The sequence below is a fragment of the Dendrobium catenatum genome, unplaced genomic scaffold (assembly GCF_001605985.2).
Source record: "Dendrobium catenatum unplaced genomic scaffold, ASM160598v2 fragScaff_scaffold_898, whole genome shotgun sequence".
Classification (NCBI taxonomy): Eukaryota; Viridiplantae; Streptophyta; class Magnoliopsida; order Asparagales; family Orchidaceae; genus Dendrobium; species Dendrobium catenatum.
Window position 1 is genome coordinate 131,059 of NW_021319360.1, and position 23,442 is coordinate 154,500.

At 34.4% G+C, this 23,442-nt stretch overlaps 1 protein-coding gene across 2 annotated transcripts; it reads left to right on the forward strand.

Moving 5' to 3' along the window:
• The first annotated feature begins 6,771 nt into the window (after positions 1-6,771).
• Positions 6,772-23,212, forward strand: LOC110110508. 2 transcript variants are annotated; one of them, XM_020842014.2, is made up of 3 exons: positions 6,772-7,004; positions 7,115-7,211; positions 23,026-23,212. In XM_020842014.2, exons 1-2 carry the CDS (start codon positions 6,837-6,839, stop codon positions 7,193-7,195), a joined length of 249 nt encoding a protein of 82 aa, XP_020697673.1. In that variant the 5' UTR covers positions 6,772-6,836; the 3' UTR covers positions 7,196-7,211; positions 23,026-23,212. The 2 variants fall into 2 exon arrangements, with proteins under 2 accessions (XP_020697673.1, XP_020697672.1); XM_020842013.2 differs by lacking the exon at positions 23,026-23,212 and adding an exon at positions 22,581-22,975.
• The last annotated feature ends 230 nt before the right edge of the window (positions 23,213-23,442 follow it).

The window sequence follows — 23,442 nt, forward strand, 5'->3', positions numbered from 1 at the left end:
GATTGTTCGATTTCTGATCCAGTTTTGACTCTTTCTTCTAGTACATAAGGCTTTCAGGTATTCAATAATATTTCATTGAGAGATTTGAGATGTATTCTGATGCAACACAGTAGAGTTATAACTTATGCCTCAACATAGTTGAAGCCATATGAGATGAACTATTCAAGATATGATTTGGAGTTAGCTACTATTATATTTGCGTTAAAGATTTTGCAGTATTACTTATACGATGCATGTGTGAGATTTTCATCGATCATCAGAGTTTAAAGTATATATTCACTTAGAAAGATCAAACTTGAGCCAAAGGAGATGGCTTGAGTCGATTAAAAACTTTAATATGACTATGCAGTATCAGTTTGATAAGGCTAATGTGGTGGTAGACGCTCTGAGAAGATCTTTTGGATTGTCATATATATAACTTACTTTTTATGAGTATTTGATATAGATATGAAGAGATTTTAATTGTAGCTGATTTTTTTCTATTGATTGAGATTCTGATATATTAGCTCAGATAATTATTCAACATTCTTTTTAAGAAAAGGTCTAGGAATATCAGAAATCAAATGATTGATCTGGTAAGAAATTTGACTTATGAGTATATGATTATAATATTATCTTATACAAGAACATATTGTTGGTTCCTATTTTTGGCGATCCTAGGAGAGAGATTTTACACAAGACTCATGATTCAGGCTACAATATTCACCCATGAAGGAGCAAAATATATAGTTATTTGAAAGCTATGTTTTAGTGTCCTAGATTGAAGAAGGATGTGATAGATTTTGTATCAAAATATGAAGCTTGTTAGTTAGTGAATATAGCGATCAAGAGGATTTCTTCAACCATTGCCCATTCAAGAGTGGAAATGGGAAGAAGTTACTATAGATTTTATGATGGGTTTTCCCAGGTCAAGATGGAGACATGATACTATTTTGGTTGTAGTTGATTGTTTAACAAAGTTTGCTCATTTCATTCTTATTCGATAGTTTGATTCTGTAGACAGATTGATACAAGTATATGTGAGTGAGATTATCAGATTATATGGGATATTGAAGGTTATAATTGATAGGGATGATAGATTTGCCTCTAGACTGTAGAGGGGTATTCAATAAGGACTAGGTATGAAATTGCACTTCAGTACAAGCTTTCCTTCGCAGACAGACGTAAAGTCTGAGAGGACTATTCATGTACCAAAGGATCTTCTATAGCTCTATTTTCTAGATTTTAGTGGCAATTGAGAAGACCAAATTCGTTCGATTGAATTTATGTACAATAATAATTTTCAGACAAGCATAAATATGGCTTCGTATGAAGCTCTGTTTGGTAGGAAGTGTTGTACATCATTATATTAGACATAGATGGGTAAGAGATATCTGATTGGGCCAGCCTTGCTTGATGATGCTACTAAAAAGATTCATTTGATCAAAGATAGATTGAAGGTTGTATAGGACATGCAACGATTATATTTTGATGCTAAGTATTAGATTGTTGAATTTCATGTAGGAGATTTTGTATATGTGAAGATCAGATAGATGAAAAGTATTATAAGATTTAGTAAGGAAAAAAAATTGAGTCTAAGGTACGTTAGACTATTTGAGGTTTATTAAAAGGATTTGAAAAGCTGCATACATGTTACAGTTGCCAAATCACGTCTCGAATTCATAATGTATTTCACATGTCACTTATAAGAAAATGAATATCTAATTTTGAAAATAGTTTATCTGCTGAAGACATCGAGCTACGTCTGAATTTGAACTACAGGGAAAAATCAGAGAGGATTTTAGCCTATGATTTCAGAAAGCTAAGGAGTATACATATTCTTATGGTTAGAGTTCTATGGCAGAATAGGATTGAACGAGAAGCTACTTGGAAAAAAGAGTTTGAGATCATATTGTTGCACCCTTTTCTATTTATGTGATTTGAGACATGAGTTTTGAAATATCGAAAATGAAATTTTTTGAGAGAGAAAAGAGTCGTGAGACATTCAGGTTCAACATTCAGCTCCACCCATTCTGACCTGACTTAAAAAAGGAAAGATTTGAAAACTTGAGTTTTTAACCCATTTGGATGTCTTTGGGAGTGTTTTAATGTTGGAGTGTATTTTAGAATGAGTCCTAAGTGTTTGGAGTGAATTTTGAAAAAAAAAAAATTAAAATGTTAGTTTTGGAGTGCCCCAATGTTAGGTATCCGAGCATCGTGGAGCTGCACTCAGACAATACGCCAAATAGTGATATTGTCGCTCACTTGGCTATCAAATTTGAGATTTTGAACTAGCGCCACAGCGTTAGGCCACTAATAGCACTTTATATATTTTTAAATCTATTATTCGATTCATTTGATTGATCATAACCAACCAAATAGGAGAGAGAGAAGAGAGGGTTGGAGAGGAAAAGTGAATTTTTGAGCCTCTTCGGGCCATTTTATCTGTTGGCCTAGCTGGAAAAGTTGTTTAGATCAAGGTAGGTCACATTATCCCTATTTCAGTTTTCAAAAATACAAAACTTTTCAAAATATTTTGATTAAATATCTATTTCTGTTATAAAAAAACATAAATAACTATGCATTGATAAAGCTTTCACTGCATAACTTTTTATATATTATTTTATAAACATTTTGAATATTTTCTAAAAATTTATATCGATTATTTTAGAAATTATGCAGTTTTTATCGAATAAAAAATAATTTGGACACTAAAAATAGTGTTGCATCATAATTAATGTTTTAAAATAGTATTTTACACAATTAATGGAAATTATACTTGGTGGGAATTTCTGTTGCCTACCATTATACAAATTTGTGCAATTCTGAAGCATTCTCAATTATGCTTTAATTTCCATAATGTGATAAAATATGTGCATATGTGATCGAATTATCATTACTGGTAGATATAATGGGCTGAAATTTTTTGAGATTTTATCTATGTTCAAGAATATAAAGCTTATATGACATGTTCTAGTGACTATAACTATTTTCAGGTGCATATTGATATATTCTGGTGCTATAAGCACAAAATGGAGTCATAATGGGTCAGAATCCTTTGAGATTCTATTTGGGACCAAGATAGATGATATGAATTGCTATATAATATGAATTTTAATTTATTTATCTTCTCGATATTATTATTTAAATAATTGAATAATTATTATGCTCTTATTATCTTTTTTAATACACTGATTTATTAGACTATATTGAACTGCATTTAAATATTAAAAAAAAAACTTAATAAAAAAATTTAAAATTTTAGATCAATTTGTGTGGTTGCTGAGTTGTAGCTCATTGTGGTTTTACTTTTGGTTTCAGGATTTAGAAAGAGGAGCTTGTTGATTAGCAGTTCAGAATTAGATATAAGTTTATGTATTTATTTGTTTTAATTTTTGTAGTCATAACTAATTTATTATTCAATTATGTATTTCAGTTTATAGCTAGTACTGTAGTGTAGATACATTTTGATGAAATGAAAAAAAAAAAATCTTGTGAATGTGTTTATTTATAATATTTTAAATATTTTAGCAGCTTCATAGTCTGTTATTTATTTAAATGAATATTATAAGAGAATATGTAATATTTCAAAATTGGATTTTAGGATTTGTTTGTCACAGCTCAACATGATATGACCTATCTTGGTAGGATTATATTATGACATGATACCCTCAAGATTCATTCATTCACTAATGGGAGTCATATGGAGCTAAAGACGGATTGAGAGTTATAAGGAGTCGGAATGACTGATTTATATAATTTGTTAATTGAAAGTTATAAGGAGTTTACTAATTGGGAGTTATAAAAGGCAACTAATTTGAAGTCATAAGGGTAGGAGCAAGATCAAGATAACTTCATCTAAATATTTGATACAAAGAATATTGATATTGATCATTATATTGATATTGACTACTATTGATAATGCTATTGATATTGTTACTACTTATTGTTATTGATATCGAATATTGTACTGATACTAATATGAATCACTATTATTGATATATGGATACTGATTATTATTACAGAATGCTGTTATTGATACTATTGTTATAACTGATAGACTACAGTGAATGATTTAATGATAATGACATACTGATTGATAAATTGATACGGTCAAATGGCACCAATAACATACACTAATGCATTGTTTTCTTATACAATTTACATCATGATGTTTCTATTTCCTTACATTGATTTTAGTTGTAAGATTTTTGGTTGCTTATTGGGCTATTTGCTCACTTTGTGGTTTTACATGTTTATAGATAAGGGTAAATACCCCATGATATGAGGCTTCAAACAATATGCATAATTTTCCTTTCAGCACTTTCAGTTTATTTTATAGTCATGATGTATATGTAATAATAGATTGGTGAAATCACACGTAGTTTCCCTTTCACAACTTTTAGTTTATTTTATAGTTATGACATATATGTAGTAATAGACTGATCCTTTTGTATCATGACTATTGTATTCATAATATTTTTAGCTTATAATAATTGTATATATTGATGAATATAAATATATTTGTATTCCTTTGTGCTATTTATATGAAATATGTGAGATCCGGTTAATTGGATAAAAGAAAAAAAAAAATTCTTCTAAATTAGATCTCGAGTTGTGACTCAAGCTCCCACTGATCCACTCATAATACCCCCTAAGTAAATCCTCTTTACAAGAATTGTTTATTAAAGAAGTTATCAACAAATATTTGCAATAATACAAAATTGAGGAAGCTAGTTGTGAGATTCAAAATTTTAGAGAGAGAAACAGTTAGAGATAGAAAGAGAAAAAAGAATTTAGAGTGAGAAGTTATAAGATTTTATTATATTGTAAAATATAAATTGCTTTAAGTAAAAATAATTTGATGCTCTTGGCTTGAACTTTAACCTCTTAGTAATAGTCTTGGGTCAAGATTTAGCCGCAGTAAGGACCATATTTTGGTTAACAAGTAAAAAAATGCATAACAATGCTTAATAATCACTTGAACCAAAGTACACGAGGCATGTAGTCCTAAAAATATATTAAGAAATCAAAGATTAATTAACAAAGGCCAAATCCGTAGGGTTCCTTTCACTTAAATTGTTTGTTGATTTTACTTTAAACTGTTCAATTTTAACAATGGTTTTAGGCTTCGTTTAGGACGACTTTCTTACTGCTTCTTAAAGCAGCTTTCTAGTAGAAAAAATAAATTTTTTATTAAAAAGCAGCTTTAAGAAGCAGTAAGAAAACTATCCCAAACGAAGCCTTAATGTTTGAGCTTATTAGCTTGATTAGTTACGGTGAATTTTCATAAAAAAATGAGTATTCAAACGACTTAGCTTAACTAGATCTTGAGTTGAGTACGATGATTGATCGGTGAATTTGTTATGATTTTGACAAGTTCATCATGATTTTGGCATGTTCACTGCGGCCATTGCGAGTTCACCATAATTCTAACTTGGTTATTGTGGCCTTGGTGAGTCCATCATAATTTTGGCGAGATCATTATGACCTTACCAAATTTTCCATAGTTATGATGAGGTTATTGTGACCTTGGCCAATTTTCTAGATTGGTTTTAGACCAACTTGATTTGAATCAGATCTTTGTGATATCTGACTATAAACAAGTGACACATCACAAGAGCAACAGATCAAATATATCAGCCAGCATCACAAGAGGACTATTAAAGAAGTAGGGAAACACACTTCGGAGTATTTGGGATTGATGTTGATGATATTGGCGCCTACACTTTTGCAGAACTATGTACTAAGTTTGAAAAATCTCTATCATGGTTTAGGGAAGTTATGTCAGTTCCTTGGCAAAGGGTTTGGTGCCTATAATTTATGGGAAGATGTAGTCTTCTGCTGGTCTGGGAAGAGAGAGAATATTACGTGCGAAGTTCAGATTCGTTCGAAACGGATGTGACACGTCACCAAATGCATCGTGTATTGGGTGATGTGGCATATCTGGATCGGCCTCCGAATGCATATGGACGCCGTACATAATAAAATTTTGAAAACAGAAGGATCAATGAGCACTTGGAAACGAAGATTTAGACTCGATAGTAGTAAGTAGTTGTTGCACTATGCATGAAATAGAAGGGCAAGTCTTTTCTTGCTCACACTTTCAGTTGTTTAGATAATATAATATAAAAAATAGAGATTAGATATATAAATACGTAAAATTTTTATAATATGTATGTCAAGTCAAAATTAATTTTGTATTTCTTGTAATGATTGAAATTGAATAAATATGCTCGTTGTTTCATGTTTTTGAGAAATATATTTGAAAGTTTTATTTGGGGCGAAAATATCTTAACTCTGGAGTGCACGCTACTTTGTCAAGTCTTTTAGACTAAAATGAATTGGAATAGAATTTGAATAACATTTGATCAAAATTGAAATCATATGAGATAAAAATTTAATCAATACTAGAATGTTGTTCAAACCCTAATTGAATCAGAATCATTCTCATTCAAAAATTTGTTCAATCAAAGTTCAAACATAAATCAAATATGATTCTTATAAGGCATTATTTAAAAATTTTATAAAATAGTGGAATTATAAGATTTAATAAAATTTGTATAATATTTGAAATTTGTCAAATAATAGAGTATATCATAGTAAATTTTAATAAGAAATATTTTATTAAATAAAAGCAATTGTAATATTCTACAATAATATATTGAATACTTATATATAAGATTTTGATTATTATAATATGAGAAATAAAATCAATTTTTATGTTATAAGTCTCAAATTGCAATTTTTAAATCTAAGAAAATAAATATATAAATTACACACAATATATGGAAGTTTACGTTGAACAATGGGTATCGCCTGCTCGAGGCTAGGGCTAGGTGGCGAAAATCTTATCAATGAAGAGATCCGGCAACGCAATGGGCTCGACGGGAGGCAGCGAATCAGGTGGAAACTCGGCTGTTGGAAGCGTAGGAAGAGATATCGCCGGTGTTGTAAGAGCTCAGAAGCAAAAACCTCCCTTCCGAACTGCTCAGGACGACTCCAAACCCCTTCTCCAAGACCCGGTCCGCCCAATTCTTCGCTCTAATACGCCCTCTATCAGTTGAATTTTTTGTTTTCTCCATCAATTGCTCATTCGTGTTTTTCTTTCATCTATTTTTTTTGTACGTAACAGATACTGAGGTCGGTTCCTTTTGAAACTGAGCAAGCTATGATTCGATTACCACCTTTTCCACTCAAAGCGGCCAAATTCTAATCGAGCAACTGGAAAGGTTTCGACTTGTTTGTTGTATCGTGTTTTTTAATGGGTTATGACGTGAATGCGGAAATCTATCTGTGGTGTATATTTAATATATAAGTGATTATCCCCTCTTTTTAGTTTGATCACCTTTCAGGCTTTATCTTCTGAGTCAAGCCTATAAGTTGTCATTGTCTAGGTTTTAGAAGCTTGAGTTTCTGATGGGTCTAGAAAAACGTTTAGGGAAAAAGATACTTAAGCTGACATCTGAAGTATAAATCTAGTTATGTCTATTTTTTATGGTCAACTTTATAAGCAAGATCAATCTGACATACGCTTTGTTTACTTTTATGAGTTTATACATCATAGCTCTTCTTATTTGTTCTTAAATTTTTTTTTTCAACTCTTGTCTGATTTATTAGGATGTCTGATTGTTTTGCATATAATTTTGAAGTGTTGAGGCCAAGTAACTTAATTGACTAGAAACAGATTTGGAACTACTTTGGTTAGAATTTCGGTGCCCCTAGAAACTTCAGATTCCCTTGCTTCTTGTTGCTCGTGGGAATTTGAGACAATGCAATTTGGATCTATCTTGATTGACTTAGTTTTTTTTGGATATCACATGCGCATGATTAGTCAAATAAATAAAAGAATGTGACAATATTTTCTGGGGGAAAACCGTTGGAGGGGAAAAATAATAGGCCTGAACTAATGGGCATCAGCCATTCTTTGTACAAATGTGACCTTATTTCATATAAACTAAGGGATTTTAGTACATGGTTCTTCTCAAACAATTTATAGAGGCAATGTAGAGGGTATCAAGATAGGTATATACACTCATCAGTTGTGAATATTATAAATATATGCGATAATATGGTTTATCATATAACTAGACATGGCTCTAGTATAATCTTGGATGAAGTTAGTTCTTGTCCAGGTTCAACTAAAGATTGCTATGAGACATTTCTCGCTGGATATGGCTATGACATAGACTTTGTTGTGAGATCATTTATATGTGGGTCTTGAAGAGGACAACTACAATTCATGCTAGGTTATTGCACATGTCCTGATGCCTCTAGCATAAGTGAGATTGCAATGCAAGCCTTGAAGGAGACAACTATGGTACAAGTAAGGTTGCATCATAGATTTGGAGGGAGACCACTATGATGCAAGTGAGTCTATGTAGTTCTTAAAGATGATGTTTGTGATACAAGTGAAGTTGTGGACCACAAGGTCATGTGGTTGATTGCTAAGTTTTTCTATCTCTTTTAACTTTATAAGATTGATGGATTTTTCTACCTCTCCACCAGGTTATCAATGTTGTTGGGTATTGATAGTCTAATATATTTTGTTAAGCACTAAAATACCTATTTTTTATTCTTCAAGGCAGGGTGGTTGGTCTAATTCAACCATTCGGATCATCTATAAGATGTTAGAACTCAATAATACACACTTTTTTGACAACAACAAAGGAATGCTAGATAGTTGGGGCGACAATGAAGGCTCTCTCATCTTAGGTGACTTGGCTAACCTATAGAGATGTGTAGTTCTTCCACTGGGTCTGACAAGATGAAAGGGGTTTTCATCACATTGTTTGCATTGGAGAAGAAAATGAGGAAAATTCTCATAGTGGAACCCTTTTATTGAGGTGTGGGAAAGATCATTGTTAAGCTAGTGAACATGATCGAGGAAGAGGAAGAGAAGGACAATGAAGATAAACAAGAGCTTGTCAAAGTAAATAGGTCGATCAAGATCCCTTTACTGATGCATATAGAGACGTTCGGATCGTAGATTCTGGTGTAAGATAGGAAAGCCAATAAGGAATTGTGATTGAGTCGATGAGGAATTCCTAATTAAACATTGAGGTCAGTTAGGATACCATAAAAGGCTTGACTATCTAGTTGATATGCCATAGAGCACTGGAGCAAGGTGCTTTTTAAGTCTAGTTAGCTTCGTAGCTAGGTGTTGATCATCTGATAGTGGTTATCACATGATGGCTTCTTTAGCTATTGACACCATTTCTAGCACATGGAGCATAGCACATGGAGCATCTCAACCGTATCTTGGGAGTGTGATATGAGTGTGGGCGTATATTAACAAGCCCATCTGCATTTTTTTTTTTTCATTTGTGATAATGGTAGTTATTTAGGAATGGTAGTTGCTAAGGTTGTTTGGTTAATGCCAGATTAGAAAGTGCTGGACTCTATGGAAGGCATTAAGGTAGTGTGCTTAATTGAGCACAAGTTGTTTGAGGCCAACGAATAACGTGATGGTGATGGAATAACACTTTCACTTCACATATTTTTAGGTTAGGTAGGCGGTGATGTTAAGATATGGAGCCTTTTTTCTTTATGAAGAAAATGTGCTACACAGATTGGGGTGTCAAAGACGGGTTCTAGGTCGGGTTCGGATCAAACCTGACATTGAACCGCTGCAGTTTGACACAACTTGAACCCGACATATTTGACACCATTTCTAGCACATGGAGCATAGCACCTGGAGCATCTCAACCGTATCTTGGGAGTGTGATATGAGTGTGGGCGTATATTAACAAGCCCATCTGCATTTTTTTTCATTTGTGATAATTGTAGTTATTTAGGAATGGTAGTTGCTAAGGTTGTTTGGTTAATGCCAGATTAGAAAGTGTTGGACTCCATGGAAGGCATTAAGGTAGTGTGCTTAATTGAGCACAAGTTGTTTGAGGCCATGAATAACGTGTTGGTGATGGAATAACAATTTCACTTCACATATTTTTAGGTTAGGTAGGTGGTGATGTTAAGATATGGAGCCTTTTTTTCTTTATGAAGAAAATGTGCTACACGGTTCCAGGTCGGGTTCGGATCAAGCCTGACATTGACCCGCTGCAGTTTGACACGACTTGAACCCGACATATTTTTGCAAACGGGTCAAAAATTCCAACCTGAACCCGACCCGCCAAAAACTCGGGTCAACTCGATCTGACACGGGTCGTGGCCTTACTGTTGCTGCTTACGTTGACGCTTTTGCCGCCATTGCTACCATCGATGATCTCAACCATAAGCAGATTCTTGACATCTTCCTCGACTCGAGATGGGCGTGCATCTTGTCATCTCGCAGAAACTCATTAGCTTATTGGCAAATGATAGTCCCATGATGGTGCTCTGCAACATTGCGAGGGTAATTAGGGATAGTTTAGGGCAAGTTGGACAACTCTTACATCATGTGTTGAATGAGATGCCACTGTTTTACAAAATTGTGCTTGGTTCGCCCCCAAGGATGCAACTGTTTGGGGGAATCCCCAATCCGTAGGAGGAGGTAAACCTTTGGAAATCCCACAGGGAGAAGCTGGAATCTGTGATGGTTTTGCTGGTGCCGAATTTGTAAGTCAGGCATGTTCTGCAATGGATGCAGAGTTGCTATGATGAGATCTTTGCACAATCTTCTAGTTGTAAGGGGCTTATTCAAACTATTTCAAATGTTGAAGGGCTAGTGGCTACTGAGAAGATGGTCCAAAAGGCATTGGATGTATGTGAGGGGTTAGAGGAGAGCTTGGAGGAGTGGCTCAGGGCTGTCTTTGGTTTTGATATCAAATCCCCTTGGAAGCAAATCTGCGGGCTTATTCTAAAAGCTGGGATTGACAAAGTCGGAGGATGGGTCAAATCTGGATCAACTTTGAGTTAGCAGGCTGATCCGGACCCATCCCGATTTTTCAAACGGGTCAAATCCTTAAACCCGAACCCAACCCGTTTGCCAAACGGGTTGATCCTAATACGAAATTTTTGGGTCAAGTTCGGGTCGGGTTTTCAGGTCATGTCAAATATTGATTCCCCTATACATAGACTTAGTCATGGGTCAACATTCTTGATAAATTCATCATAGAGGTTGTGATATAAGATATATATAAGATTTTTATAATGAAGGCAACAATTTGATTGTCATCCCTTTAGGGTGGTGGTCGAAGTGTTATTCAATATTTAGATAGATTTGGTGCTGAAACTTCTAGACTATCAAAGACAAGTTTCCTTGGAAAAAATGGGAGTAACTACAGATTAAAAGTTTGGAATTTTAGGAAATTAATAATGGCGTTTTATGGAATTTGGATAAGTGGTCAAGGAACTTTGAAATTTTTATCTAGTTGCGCACATGATGAAATGTCTCTCTATATTGGATTTTGGCTATGATATTTTTAGGGTTATTGGAGATTTGAAGCCTTGGAAGTTTGTGAGAGACATGAGAGAATATTTAGGAGAGTTTTGAAGAGGTTGAATGTGTTTGGGGTTCAGAAAAGCTAGACTTGAGGTTACATGGAGGAAATAAAAATTATGTCAGGAAAAATAAGGAATAAGGATGAGAAACGATAACTAAGGATTCACTAAAAAGCTTTAGGGGATCAATTACCAAGTTTTACTGAGAGTAGAGCATCCACCAAGCCTTTGCATATTAAATCTGCATAAACAAGTATAATTTTTATTCCATGAATAAATTTTTTTAAATGATGTTTATTTATAGGATATTTTCAAGCCTAGGAAATCTATAGAAGCTAATAAAATACTATTATTTTGATTGATAGCTTGTTCTTTATAAAGGAAAAGAAAATAAAAGAAATAAAAAGAAATTTGAAGCCTTTAAATACGTGAAAATCCTGATTAGCCAAATAATAAAAGTAAAGCGGTCATGAGATTAAATAATTATGAAGATTTTTACCTCTTTGATTGGTATTGCCCATCTACCTATAAAAGCCTTAATTTAAACTTCTTAATTATTCTCCAATATTTTAAAATGATTATGTGTTGTTTATAAGCTTGCATGGAGAGTTGTGTATGATGAACCACACAAATCTTAATACTGAGGTTTGATTTGTGAACTTATTAGTAACTTTTATTTTGGTGATGCACAACTCTGTTGAGCCTCAAAGAACTCTACTTTATAGGGTTAAAGTTCATGTACTCATCAACGAGACTTGGGCAAGCTTCTCTAACTCTTCTTTGATCATCCAAGTGTCCTCATAAGAAGATTGGTTTTTTCATCTTATCAAGAGTTGAAGTAATTCTTGTTGGTGAGTGTTGTTTTTTTGAAATGATATTATCAATATCCAAGAATTATGGGGCACAAGAAATATGTAAATATATCTTGTGTCTTTTATAATAGAATTATCCCGTAAATCTTGAGGCTTAATAATTTCATAACAAACAATATATTCTCAATATTAAAAACATAACTTATCTGCATATTAGATGGAAATTTCAAGAGAAGCATTTGATTTAGGTTTTTTAAAAATTTCAAATAGGCCATAAGTCCTTGCATGAAATTTAATATATTTTGTGGGATAATGCTATAGGTGAATTTAAATTAAGATATGATAACTTTAATTTGTTATATTCTTTGGAAGAACGTATAGAATTTATTTTATTTACATAATTATTATTATTTAATTGGATTTACTGTTTTACTTGTGCTTGTAGATTATGAAAGTTTTTTGCCATAGTGAATGCAGCATGTGATTATGGGGGAATATATGCCAAATCAATTCATTTCTTTGGGTTATCACTATTAATAACTTCAAATGATATTCTTAGTCATTTTAAAAATATTTCTATTGTATACAAACTCATAACTAGATAGATACAAGTCTCATGTACAAATATTCTTACCTACTAAATACCTTAGTAAGTCACTTGAGGATCTAATAAGAACTTCCGTTTGATTATTTGTTTGAGTATGAAATGTACATGAAAATTTTAATTGTGTTTCAATAGTTTGCATAACTTTTGTAAAAAATATGAAACAAATTTAATGTCCCTCTCTGACATTATTATTGATAGTAACCCATATAGTCTAATAGTTTCTTTGAAGAAAAGTTTGAATTTGGTAGATATTATTAGTTTTTTTAATAGGGTAAAAAATGCATCATTTTGGAGAACCTAACAACCTAAAAAATACCATCATATATCAATGAGTAGTTTTTGACAATTCTAAAATGAAATCTATGAAAGGTGCTCCCAACGTCAATAGGGGACAAGGAAAGTAGTGTATTTGTCGGCTTTTTATTTAATTATTTTGACAAGTTTGCAAGTGAGATAATAAGCAATAATATGTTCAACATATCATTTAAGGAGGGCCAAAAAATTTTTAGAGTGCAATATGAATTTCAAGGTTTGGTTGTAGTTGAATGCCTAGTGGAAGTAGATGTGATGAAATGAGGTGTTGTGGAAGGAGATTTTGGATGCACGGCTATAAACCTATTAGTGAGAGGAGAAGTGAGAAATGGAGCTAAAGGCAGCAGAGGTAAAAAACAAATGCATTTTATAGGAGAAGAAGGCAGATTGACATAAGTGGAGATCTTATGAAGGATAGATTGTTTTAATATAAGGATAATATTGTTGAGCCAAAAAGATGTATTGAATGACATGATGGGATAGTCTGCCACATCTTAGTTGAAGGGAATGAACAAAACACACAATAAAAGATGCTGAGGGTTAAGTGAAAAAAAAAAAATCTATGGGTATTAAGAATAAAGAATGGAGTAGCTTCATTCAACATAATAGATGATGCATTATTGATTAACTTCTTTGTAGTAAGATTAACGCCCCCCTAAAATTTGCAAGGAAAGTGCATGTGAAACAGTAAGGCTCGAACAATGTCAAGAAGATGCTAGTGTTATGGTCATTTGCAATATGTTTCTAAGATTTATATGGACATGATGGTTGATGTATAGTGGCATTCTTGACACAAAAATAGCGAAAATAGAAAGTGCATAAAATTAAGTGAAGAGTTTTGACTTCGAACAGAAAAATTGTACTTTTGTTTTTTATAAAATAATTTGAATAATAGGTAAACTCAAGTAACTCCGATATGCCATTAATGAAGGAAATGAAGTGGTGAAAACAAAGAACGGTGGTAAAGGATTTTGGTTCCTATATGTTAAATTGAATCAAAGTAAATGGGACACTTTTATGTAAAAGTGAGAAAAAGGGAGATTGCATACAATGATGTTTGCAAAATCCGCATGTGTTATATTCAATTTTGAAATAAAAGATTGTATATGAGTGAAACATCGAAGACGGTGAGGTTGATCCACACAACTGACCACGCTATAGTGTTAATAATAATAGGAAATTGCAGGCAAGATAGTCGGATCAACAACATTTAGATAATAAGTATTATCTAGGTTCAAGTTTCAAGAAACTCACCAATTGTCTTCTTTGTGTCGAGATCCTGAAACATATTTTAAGTCGGATAAAATATAACCTCACAATTATAACTCGTTTAGATAATGCATAGATAGATGCTTGATAAAATATTATGGGACATGTAGAACATTGTCTAGGGTTAAGTTGGAGGAAAGATGGACAAATCATTTCCATAGAGTTGGAGAACGAAAACCATAAAAAATAATAGTATGTGCAGGAGGTATCATCGTAAGGGATGCAAATAATTTTTATCTGTTTTATGGGAGGAACACTAGATTTAAGATTTAAGACACTGATAAAGACAGTTGCAACAAACTTAGTGGAAGAGTTTGCATGAGATGTTGAGATAGTTGAGTTTGTTGAAGTAGTTGATCTTACTCTTCTTGGAAGAGAATAATAGATTTTGAAGATGTGGCACTAAGAGTAAGCATAGTGGAGATGGATATGCATGTGTACTGGTGGTGGAGGAATAACCAAAATCCTCTTAACATTGTTTAGGAGGATGATTAGTAAGCTACAACTACAATGAGGGCATGTTAGAAAGATGCTACTATAATGACACATGTTCCACTAATATGACCTCCACATCCATGATCCCCTTGATGGTCCGGAGAGGTAGCTACCAAGGCTCATTGTCAGGAGGAGGCTGAGGAGAAAATAGTTTTGTGACATGAAGAAACTTGTGAGATAGTCATCACAATTTTAGGAATGGAGGAGTCATCCATCAATTGAAATTATACATCCTACAAAGAAGGATAGAGCCCAAAAAAATTGGTGATTGGAAATATTCCGTTCTATGTTTTTCCAGATAGTTGGATTAGTTGTAAAGGGACAATATTGAATTAACTTGTCCCATTTGTAATGCAATGTGCCATGATATTCTTGGGTTTGCATACCAATTTATTGAAGATAAAATATCTCAAAATAGAGTGTAGATATGAGAGAGATTGCTTTCTTTAAAGTAAGTGGATTGAAGAAAATTTTAAATCTTTTTGGTTGAGTCCTTAGACAGTCGCAACAATGGAAGGTTCAAGTCTACTTAGCAACCATGCAAGAATAACATAATCAAAAGCTTATAATTTCGAAAAATTGATGATGTTAGTGTTAGTTAGAGGAGAGACATCAAGGTGATGGAGTGTTGTGAGAATAGATTAGGAAATGATAAAATCTCGATCATATAGGATAATTGACATACCTAAATTTGATAATAGCTATATTGGTGGAGGAAAGTTTTGATTGTTTGAGATAGAAGTGTGAAGCCATGTTGACCTCCATAGAGAATAAAACAAAAGATTAAAAAAAAAAGTCAATTCAACACCCTTATTGGATGTCTTAGTCTCCGCACGAGCTCTGCACATCGTAAGCCATAAAACACACTCAAATACATCGTGTACTTGTTTGACATTGTTCTCCGCATGGCTGCGGAAATCCACTCAAATCCTCGGCGTCGTGCTCCGCATGATCTACGCACGTCGACGCAGCCTTGTCACGCACAATCTACGTGTTTCTGCCCTTTCATTATAGCTGAACGAAACGAAATGCCTCGTATCTATCATCCACGCTTCTTCCTCTAGCACACAAATGCTCGCGATCTCTCCCACTCGACCTTAACCCCTTGATTCCACAGCTCATTCGCTTCTATTTGTCTCATGTTCGACACTTCCTTTGACGTCGTCCCTTCCTGTTGGTTCCAAACTCATGCCTCCTTCGACAACGTCCCTTCTTGTTGGTTCATAATCGTGTCTGCCACTGTACTGAACCTTCCGCCTCTTCTGCTTCCATCGATCCTCTCTACCAAACTAATCCTCTGTTGCCTCTGCCAAACCTTTCGCCTCCTATGTGCCGATTCTGCATCCATCTCCTCCATCCGACCTTGCCACGACCCATCCGCTAATCTCCACCCTCCATGAGTGCGAGCTCCCTTTTGTGTGCACCTAGCCGGTCATTAGAAGGCTCCCTCCTCCTCTCTTATTTGCAAACCCAGCTATACGAAGATCTCCAACCTATCAATTGACTCAACCCCATGTTTCTTGCATCACTGTGCCGACTTCACGATCACTCCTAACCTCCTTTACTTCTCAAACCCAATCTGACACCCAACTGCGCCCGAGTTCCTCCACTTCAATCACGTGTTGATCCCATTCCTGGATGAAATTGACGCCTCACTGGACCGAATACCTCTACTTCAACCACATACCGATCCCACTCAATCCAATAGACTTCCAACAACCGCACTCCTCAGACCTCCCTGTCCTCTATCAGATCTCTCCAAGCTATCCACTCCCTGCAGCAGCCTATTTCCAAAGATTCACAAACTCATAACATAGGCCTTAACACCACTCTAATACCTCTAACAGAGAAAGCTTTCTCACTCCCTCTGTTATTATTATTATTATTATTATTTAAAAAAATAAAAGAAAAAAAGGAAAAAAGCTAAAAGAAAAAAAGGACTAAAAAAAGAAATAGAATATATATATATATATATATATATATATATATTCATTACCCCTGAAGACTCATGCACGCCTTTCCTGGTGTGATGAGATTGAAGAGTACGACCACAATGTCACCCGACACCGACCATGCACGTCTTTTTTGATGTGGTGTGAAGGCTAAGTCTCTCCAAATTTCCCTAAACGGGTGGGGGGGGGACGTCGGGATGTTGTTGAAATTCTTATTAACAGAATATTTGATTTCAACAGAATGACAAGGAACAGAACCTGCAAAATGAATAATAGGGAACTGGGCCCTGAACTTCAAAAATGCACAATCAAATTGAAGATATGAATCCTAAAATATGACTTAAGTCATTCAAGCGAACATGAATCAATAAGGGACTAATGTTGAGCAAAACTTCAAGCTAACATATCAAACAATAAAGGAGATCCTAATGTTTCCCTACAATTGATGTCGGCCAACATGCACAAGGAAGTTAGTGATGAACGCAACTCACTTATAGTTGATATCAACTTGCAAATAAATGCAGCAATCCGTTGGCAAGTAATGATAGTTGAAAGGGCAATGAATATGATGAATCCCATGCAAACACTGATGAGTGATCATAACAAACATAACAACTTGCCCGTGATCAATGACAACTGACTTGCAAATGAAAATATCCAATCCACCTTACAAGCACCTGCAAACAACTGTAGGAGATTTGTCGTGCACAATAATCTACCTATGATGACAACAAATAACATGCAACATATGCTAGATCATTCCTACAATCAACAACCATTTTGTGGCAGACATATACAATGATTCCTTGCAAGCAAAGATCAAGTGATCAACGTATAATGTTCACATCAATAGTACCATGCAAGCGGGAGGGGCATATGTGCATTGAACAACAATGTGCTGGCCAACATGTGCAGGGTAATCGGTAATGAGTGCAGCTCAACTAGTAGCTCAAATCAGCATACTAACAAACATACAAAACCTGTTTACAAAGATCAAGTGATCAACATATAATGTTCACATCAATAGTACAATGCAAGCGGGAGGGGCAAATGTGCATTGAACAACAATGTGCTGGCCAACATATGCAGGGTAATCGGTAATGAGTGCAACTCAATTAGTAGCTCAAATCAGCATGCTAACAAACATACAAAACCTGTTTACAAATAATAATACTCCCTACGGACATATGCATGTAATGTGCAATGAATGTCAGGACATTCGCACAAACAACAATGCAGTGTGCCAGTGTCGAAGGAATCCAATCTGCTATAAAATTAGGACCTTACTGCGCCTCCAAGTTTAAGGCGAACACCTTGGAAATTGCTTGAGAAAACGGTGGAATATCGGGAGAGATGGCGACTTCTGGGGGCATCAGTCGATTGCTAAACCCGTTGGTCCTCTATCTGAAGAAGATGTAGTTGGAGCTCAACTGCATGACCTGCTTGAATATTTTGAACCAACCAATGTTGTTGCCTTGTGATCATACCATGTGCTATTCTTGTGATGGGATATCCACAAATGATAGATACATCTGTCATGATTACAGACTACCTTATGAACGTAAAGATTGAGACCTATCACTCATATTAAAAAGTTTCTTACTATTTACAAAAATATGAGTTCAATTATATCTTTGCAGCAAGATTCCTCATTTGACATTACTGACATGGATGTATCTACTTCTGTCTCGTGCAACAACCATGCTGAGACGAGGCATACTCATTTTGCTGGAGCTGAATGTTTTGTTGATCCAATACAACTAAGCCCTTCAATTGATAATTTTAAAGATTATGATAGTGACAGTTGGGATAAAGAAGGACCACATGATATGAAGAGGGAATCCGCTGATATGTTACCAGAGGAAGGTCCTAACTGCAGCACTAAGCATGCTAGGTTGAATGATTCTTGAGAGTCAAACAATGATCAGTTGAAAAATTGTCTCGATGAGGGGGCATACCAAAGTTGATTTGGATGTGAACATCATTGAGATCTATATATTTTTTTATTCCTTCAGAAATGTTGAGGCTTCTGGAGAAATGATGCATGCCTTGAATGGAGGACAAATATTTGAAGATAAGCTTCATAATTTAATGTGCTACACGTGCATTATAAATGCGCAGAATAAGTTCCTCAAGTATATTATTCTGGTGAGAAAATTGTGAGTCTGGATGATGAATTTTCATGTCCCTACAAAGACTAAATGTTGCAGTTGTAGGTTGAAGGGAGTTGCTCCTGGTTGTTATATCAAGAGTTACAAGAAAAAATTCTATGTTGCATGTGCATATCAGATACTAGACTATCATTCGGTACTGAAAACTATCTTGTGCTCTGTCCTTTTCATGCTTCGAGGAGACTACCTTGTGACAAATCAAAGACAAAAGAACCTAATAGTGCATTAGTCGAGCCTTTGGTTTCATTAGATTATGATACCTTATTGTCGAACCTTCGGAGGATTGTAATCCCTTAAAAATTGATAGGGTATTGTATGAGAGGCCTCAGACGGTTGAGGCTTTAGCTTTGGGGGCAGGAACTGTTGTTCTCCATACATTGTTCCTTAATGCAATTTCTGTTGATGATATGCAAATATTGTATGAAAATGTGTTGCTAAACAATGTCACCTGATCCGTAACACTCGCACAAGCGAATAGAAGACGTTTACATGCCCTTAAATACAAAACTTGTGCATTTTCCAAATGATCATCACCTATAAAACTAGTTATAGTTGAACATTGGAGAATTTCCCATGCATTAAAATACTCATTAGCGTAGTCACATCATGTATATACATATTACAAAATATAAAATACATCATGCAAAATGCATTTGACGAGCTTGTTGTATGCGCACATGTGATGTCTGAGGATGCTGCATGGGTTAAACAATAAACTTAAGTTCAAGTCCAATTCTCCTATACGAGCAGATAGAAGTCGACATGACTTGAACTATCAAACAAATGTACGATCACGACGTCGACCGAAATATTTGTTTTAATACATTCATTTTAGGCCTTTAAGGACTATAGTAAAAAAATCCACTTTTAGAGGCACAAAGCCTACAATGAACCCGATCGTCTGTCGGCAAGTAGACAAAGTTGACAAGGTTCAACCGAGAAAATGAAATTGCCCATAAATACCCCAATGATGGCCGTGTTGACAGAAAATCTCAATCGGAGGGGGAACCTCTAAACATTCAAAATGCCTCTCAAATCTCCATGAAGATTCAAAACTAAAAAATCACCAAAACTTAAGATATTTAAAATTGAAATAAAACACCTAAATACTTAAAGTAAAATATACATTCACCATTTGCAACAATTTTCTTAGGTGGACAAATTAATCTGAAAATCACTTCAACTCACAAAAAGTAAATATATGGTCGAGAATATCATTAGGATTCATTCTCAATCCGTCTCTTTCCAGGAATGACTTGGCACGTGTCCTCTAACTGATGGTTTTGCCGCCAAATGACACCATAGGTTGGATATGATTAGGACCCTCTGACTGGGTAGTTTTGTTGCCAAATGACACCATTAGATTACTGTCATAATCAGAGCCCAACAACTTCAAATCATTAAGTAATGAATCAATAGGATATGATTGATAGTACACAAAGTTCTCTATTAGCTAAGGTAGATTTAAATTTAGCCTCTTAGACAAATATTCACCCAGGTCTACAAGATACCCTTAGACGAAGCAATCATAGATGTCGACAAGGATTCTTCTGTCAGGTTGGGTCGACTACCTCCTTTGACTAAGTAGATCAGGGAACCATAAGATCTTGATCGGGTCTATCATCATTCCCCCCACCATCTGCTTTAAGTACGAGGTGGTGAATTTTTAATTTTGAATATAAATTTTCAAAGCCTAAATCATGCTGCTGCTATACGCTAGATATTATGTACCTGTGGATACTAAGTATCTATTTGACAACCAGCTTTAATCGAAAGTTCTCTCTCGTTATCGTGATGAGTAATTAACTATAGGGGCTTGCGCCTATAGGAAGCCTGAACTCAGATCATAAAGTCCTCGCAAAATGAGGGCAAAATCTCTAGGTAATGTCTAATTCGAAACTTAATCCGTCTTCTGAAAATTTGCCTCGGAACATACTCGTTAAAACTTAAAACTCTTTCCTCGACGACCTAAAAAATAAGATAGGGGCCATAGAGAGGCCAATGCGCAAATTTTCGGAGTCCACAAGCCATGATATCATTTGTAAAGAGAGCAAAATTCTAGAGGTAATAAATAGCTTAAAATTTTTTAGAGTCATGAGGTTGTTGAGCATTAGGAATTTTTAGCCTCATTCAACTAGTGTAGCAAAGCCATAGAGAGTGCGTGTTCTTGGCATGCGAGCCAAACATAGTGGGAGTCATAAGTGATCAAGTGAAGCATGTGAGCCAATGAGCAATTTGGAGTTGTGAGCCAACATAGTTGGTCGTGGATGCAACAAGCAGCAGGCGATGGTTTAGCTCAGTAGTCCGCTAGTCATAGCAAGCGGATAGGACTATGAGAGAGGATAGCAAGCCACAAGCAGGTCGCAGGTGGTTGATGAGAGGCCACTAGGGTTGATAAGTGGGATTTTGGTAAGTATGGGAGAATATGAACTTATATAACTCATACAATGAATTCATTAAGACATAATGAAAAATCAAATCAAAATTTTTGACAGTTTTGGCATATCAATTAATTTCATTATAGAAGATCTCTTATGGCGATAATTTTTATGTTAAGTGACTTGCTGTGCTTGCTGAAATTTTATGCTTGATGGACCATTTGCATGTCTCTCTATGAGAGATCCGAATGTTAACTACTTTAAAAAATATATATTTTATGAAACCAAAATTAAATTATAGTCGTATCTAGGAGTACTGTGTAATAAGATAATATCATGGAGAGTAAAAGTAGTTTTTTGTAAAAATAAATAAACCACCTATGTTATATGTAGCTCATTGCAATAGAAAAATAAATAATAACCAAGTTGAATGTTACATTAATAAATGTGTGAAAAAAATAGAAAACTTAAATGGAAAAATAATTATTTTAGAGAAACAGTATGAGAAACTTATTTAAAATAAGCTAATAGAGAAGAGAATGATTTTCTATGTCGTTCCTTATAAGAAATGATGACATTTGCGAGTCCATCATTTGCTTGAATGCCATCAGAAATTATTTCAGGTTTTAAAACTTGATAAACCCTTCATATGTAGTGGTTTCATTTGATCACACAAATGAACGAAAACAGTATCACCATTTTTGTAACTATTTACATACAATCAAATGGTTCTTATGCAATTTGGGCATGCATAATTAACGGTAAGAAGTAGTAATAATGTTGGTGAATATAGTTCATGTAAAAGGATTATTATAAAAAGGAACTGTTAACTGTGAACATAAACTGTTAACTGTGAACATGTAATGTTGCTTTGAATGAATAAATGAGGATTCATAAATTTGACCTTAAAATTTTGTAAGGTCTAAATTGGGATTATCTATTGTTTTGTTTGGCTACATACATTTTGACAATTATTTCTGCTTTTGCAGTTTTTTCCTCCATTTTTCTACTTTTGCATGTCTCTCGGTGGTTTTCAAACATTTCTCATATGTCAAAAGGGTTTATGGCCTAGTGGGTAGAGGAGAAGGTTGTTTCTCTAAGATCACAGGATTGAGCCATATATTCTATGTTTTATGGCTCACCACTAAAAACAAAAAAAAAAATTCTCATGCACAATTGCAATATTCATTACAGTTAACTTAAAAAGAGTAGTTCTTTTGCAGGCTGGTGCAAATATGCAGTCACGGCTGCCCCATTTGGGTTGGGGCAAAACCTTCAGCGCCATGCTCCTTGAAATCAACCCAGATGTGCAGGATCGAGTCCTAAATAGTTATATAGAGGCTTGACAATGACAATGAATATGACTTACATATGTGTCTTAGGCTTCGTTTGGGATATTTTTTTTTTTGTTGCTTTTTAAAATAGCTTTATAGTACAAAAATTAAAATGTTTGTACGAAAAAGCTGCTTTAAGAAGCAGCAAGAAAGCCGTCCCCAACAAAGCCTTAATCTGCACTGAATGCTATACTTTGTTTTTTAGGGAAAGAATGCTACACTTCTTCAAATACTATGGTTTACTTATTCCATTATTAATATTCGTTGAACTGTTTTCGATTTTACTAATTGGGATTATTAGCTTTAATATTTACATTTATGCATAACTTTACAGTTATTGTTATATATATGGACGCAAACAACACAAGGGAGAAAGGCAGGAACAATGGGACTGGCATGCAGATGAGAATTTGCATGGACTTCAGAGACAAGCATGTTTTTTATTTTGTTAATTTATTAGTCTGAGTGGTAAGGCCGATTCAAATTCAAAATCTTATAAATAAATTTCAAAATCTTACTAATTTGTATGAGTCTTTTCACTTTTCAGTTACTACTTTATTTGAACTGATTCTCAATCTCTGTTTATAGTAGCAAGCCAATTAGAATGATAACCGGTGTGAGACTTATGTTTGGTTTGTGATAATTTTTTTTATCGTTTTTTAAAACAATTTTTTAGTACGAAAGTTTTTAGTTGAAGAATTTTTTGTATTAAAAAACTGTTTTAGAAAGCGATAAAAAAACGGTTCCAAAC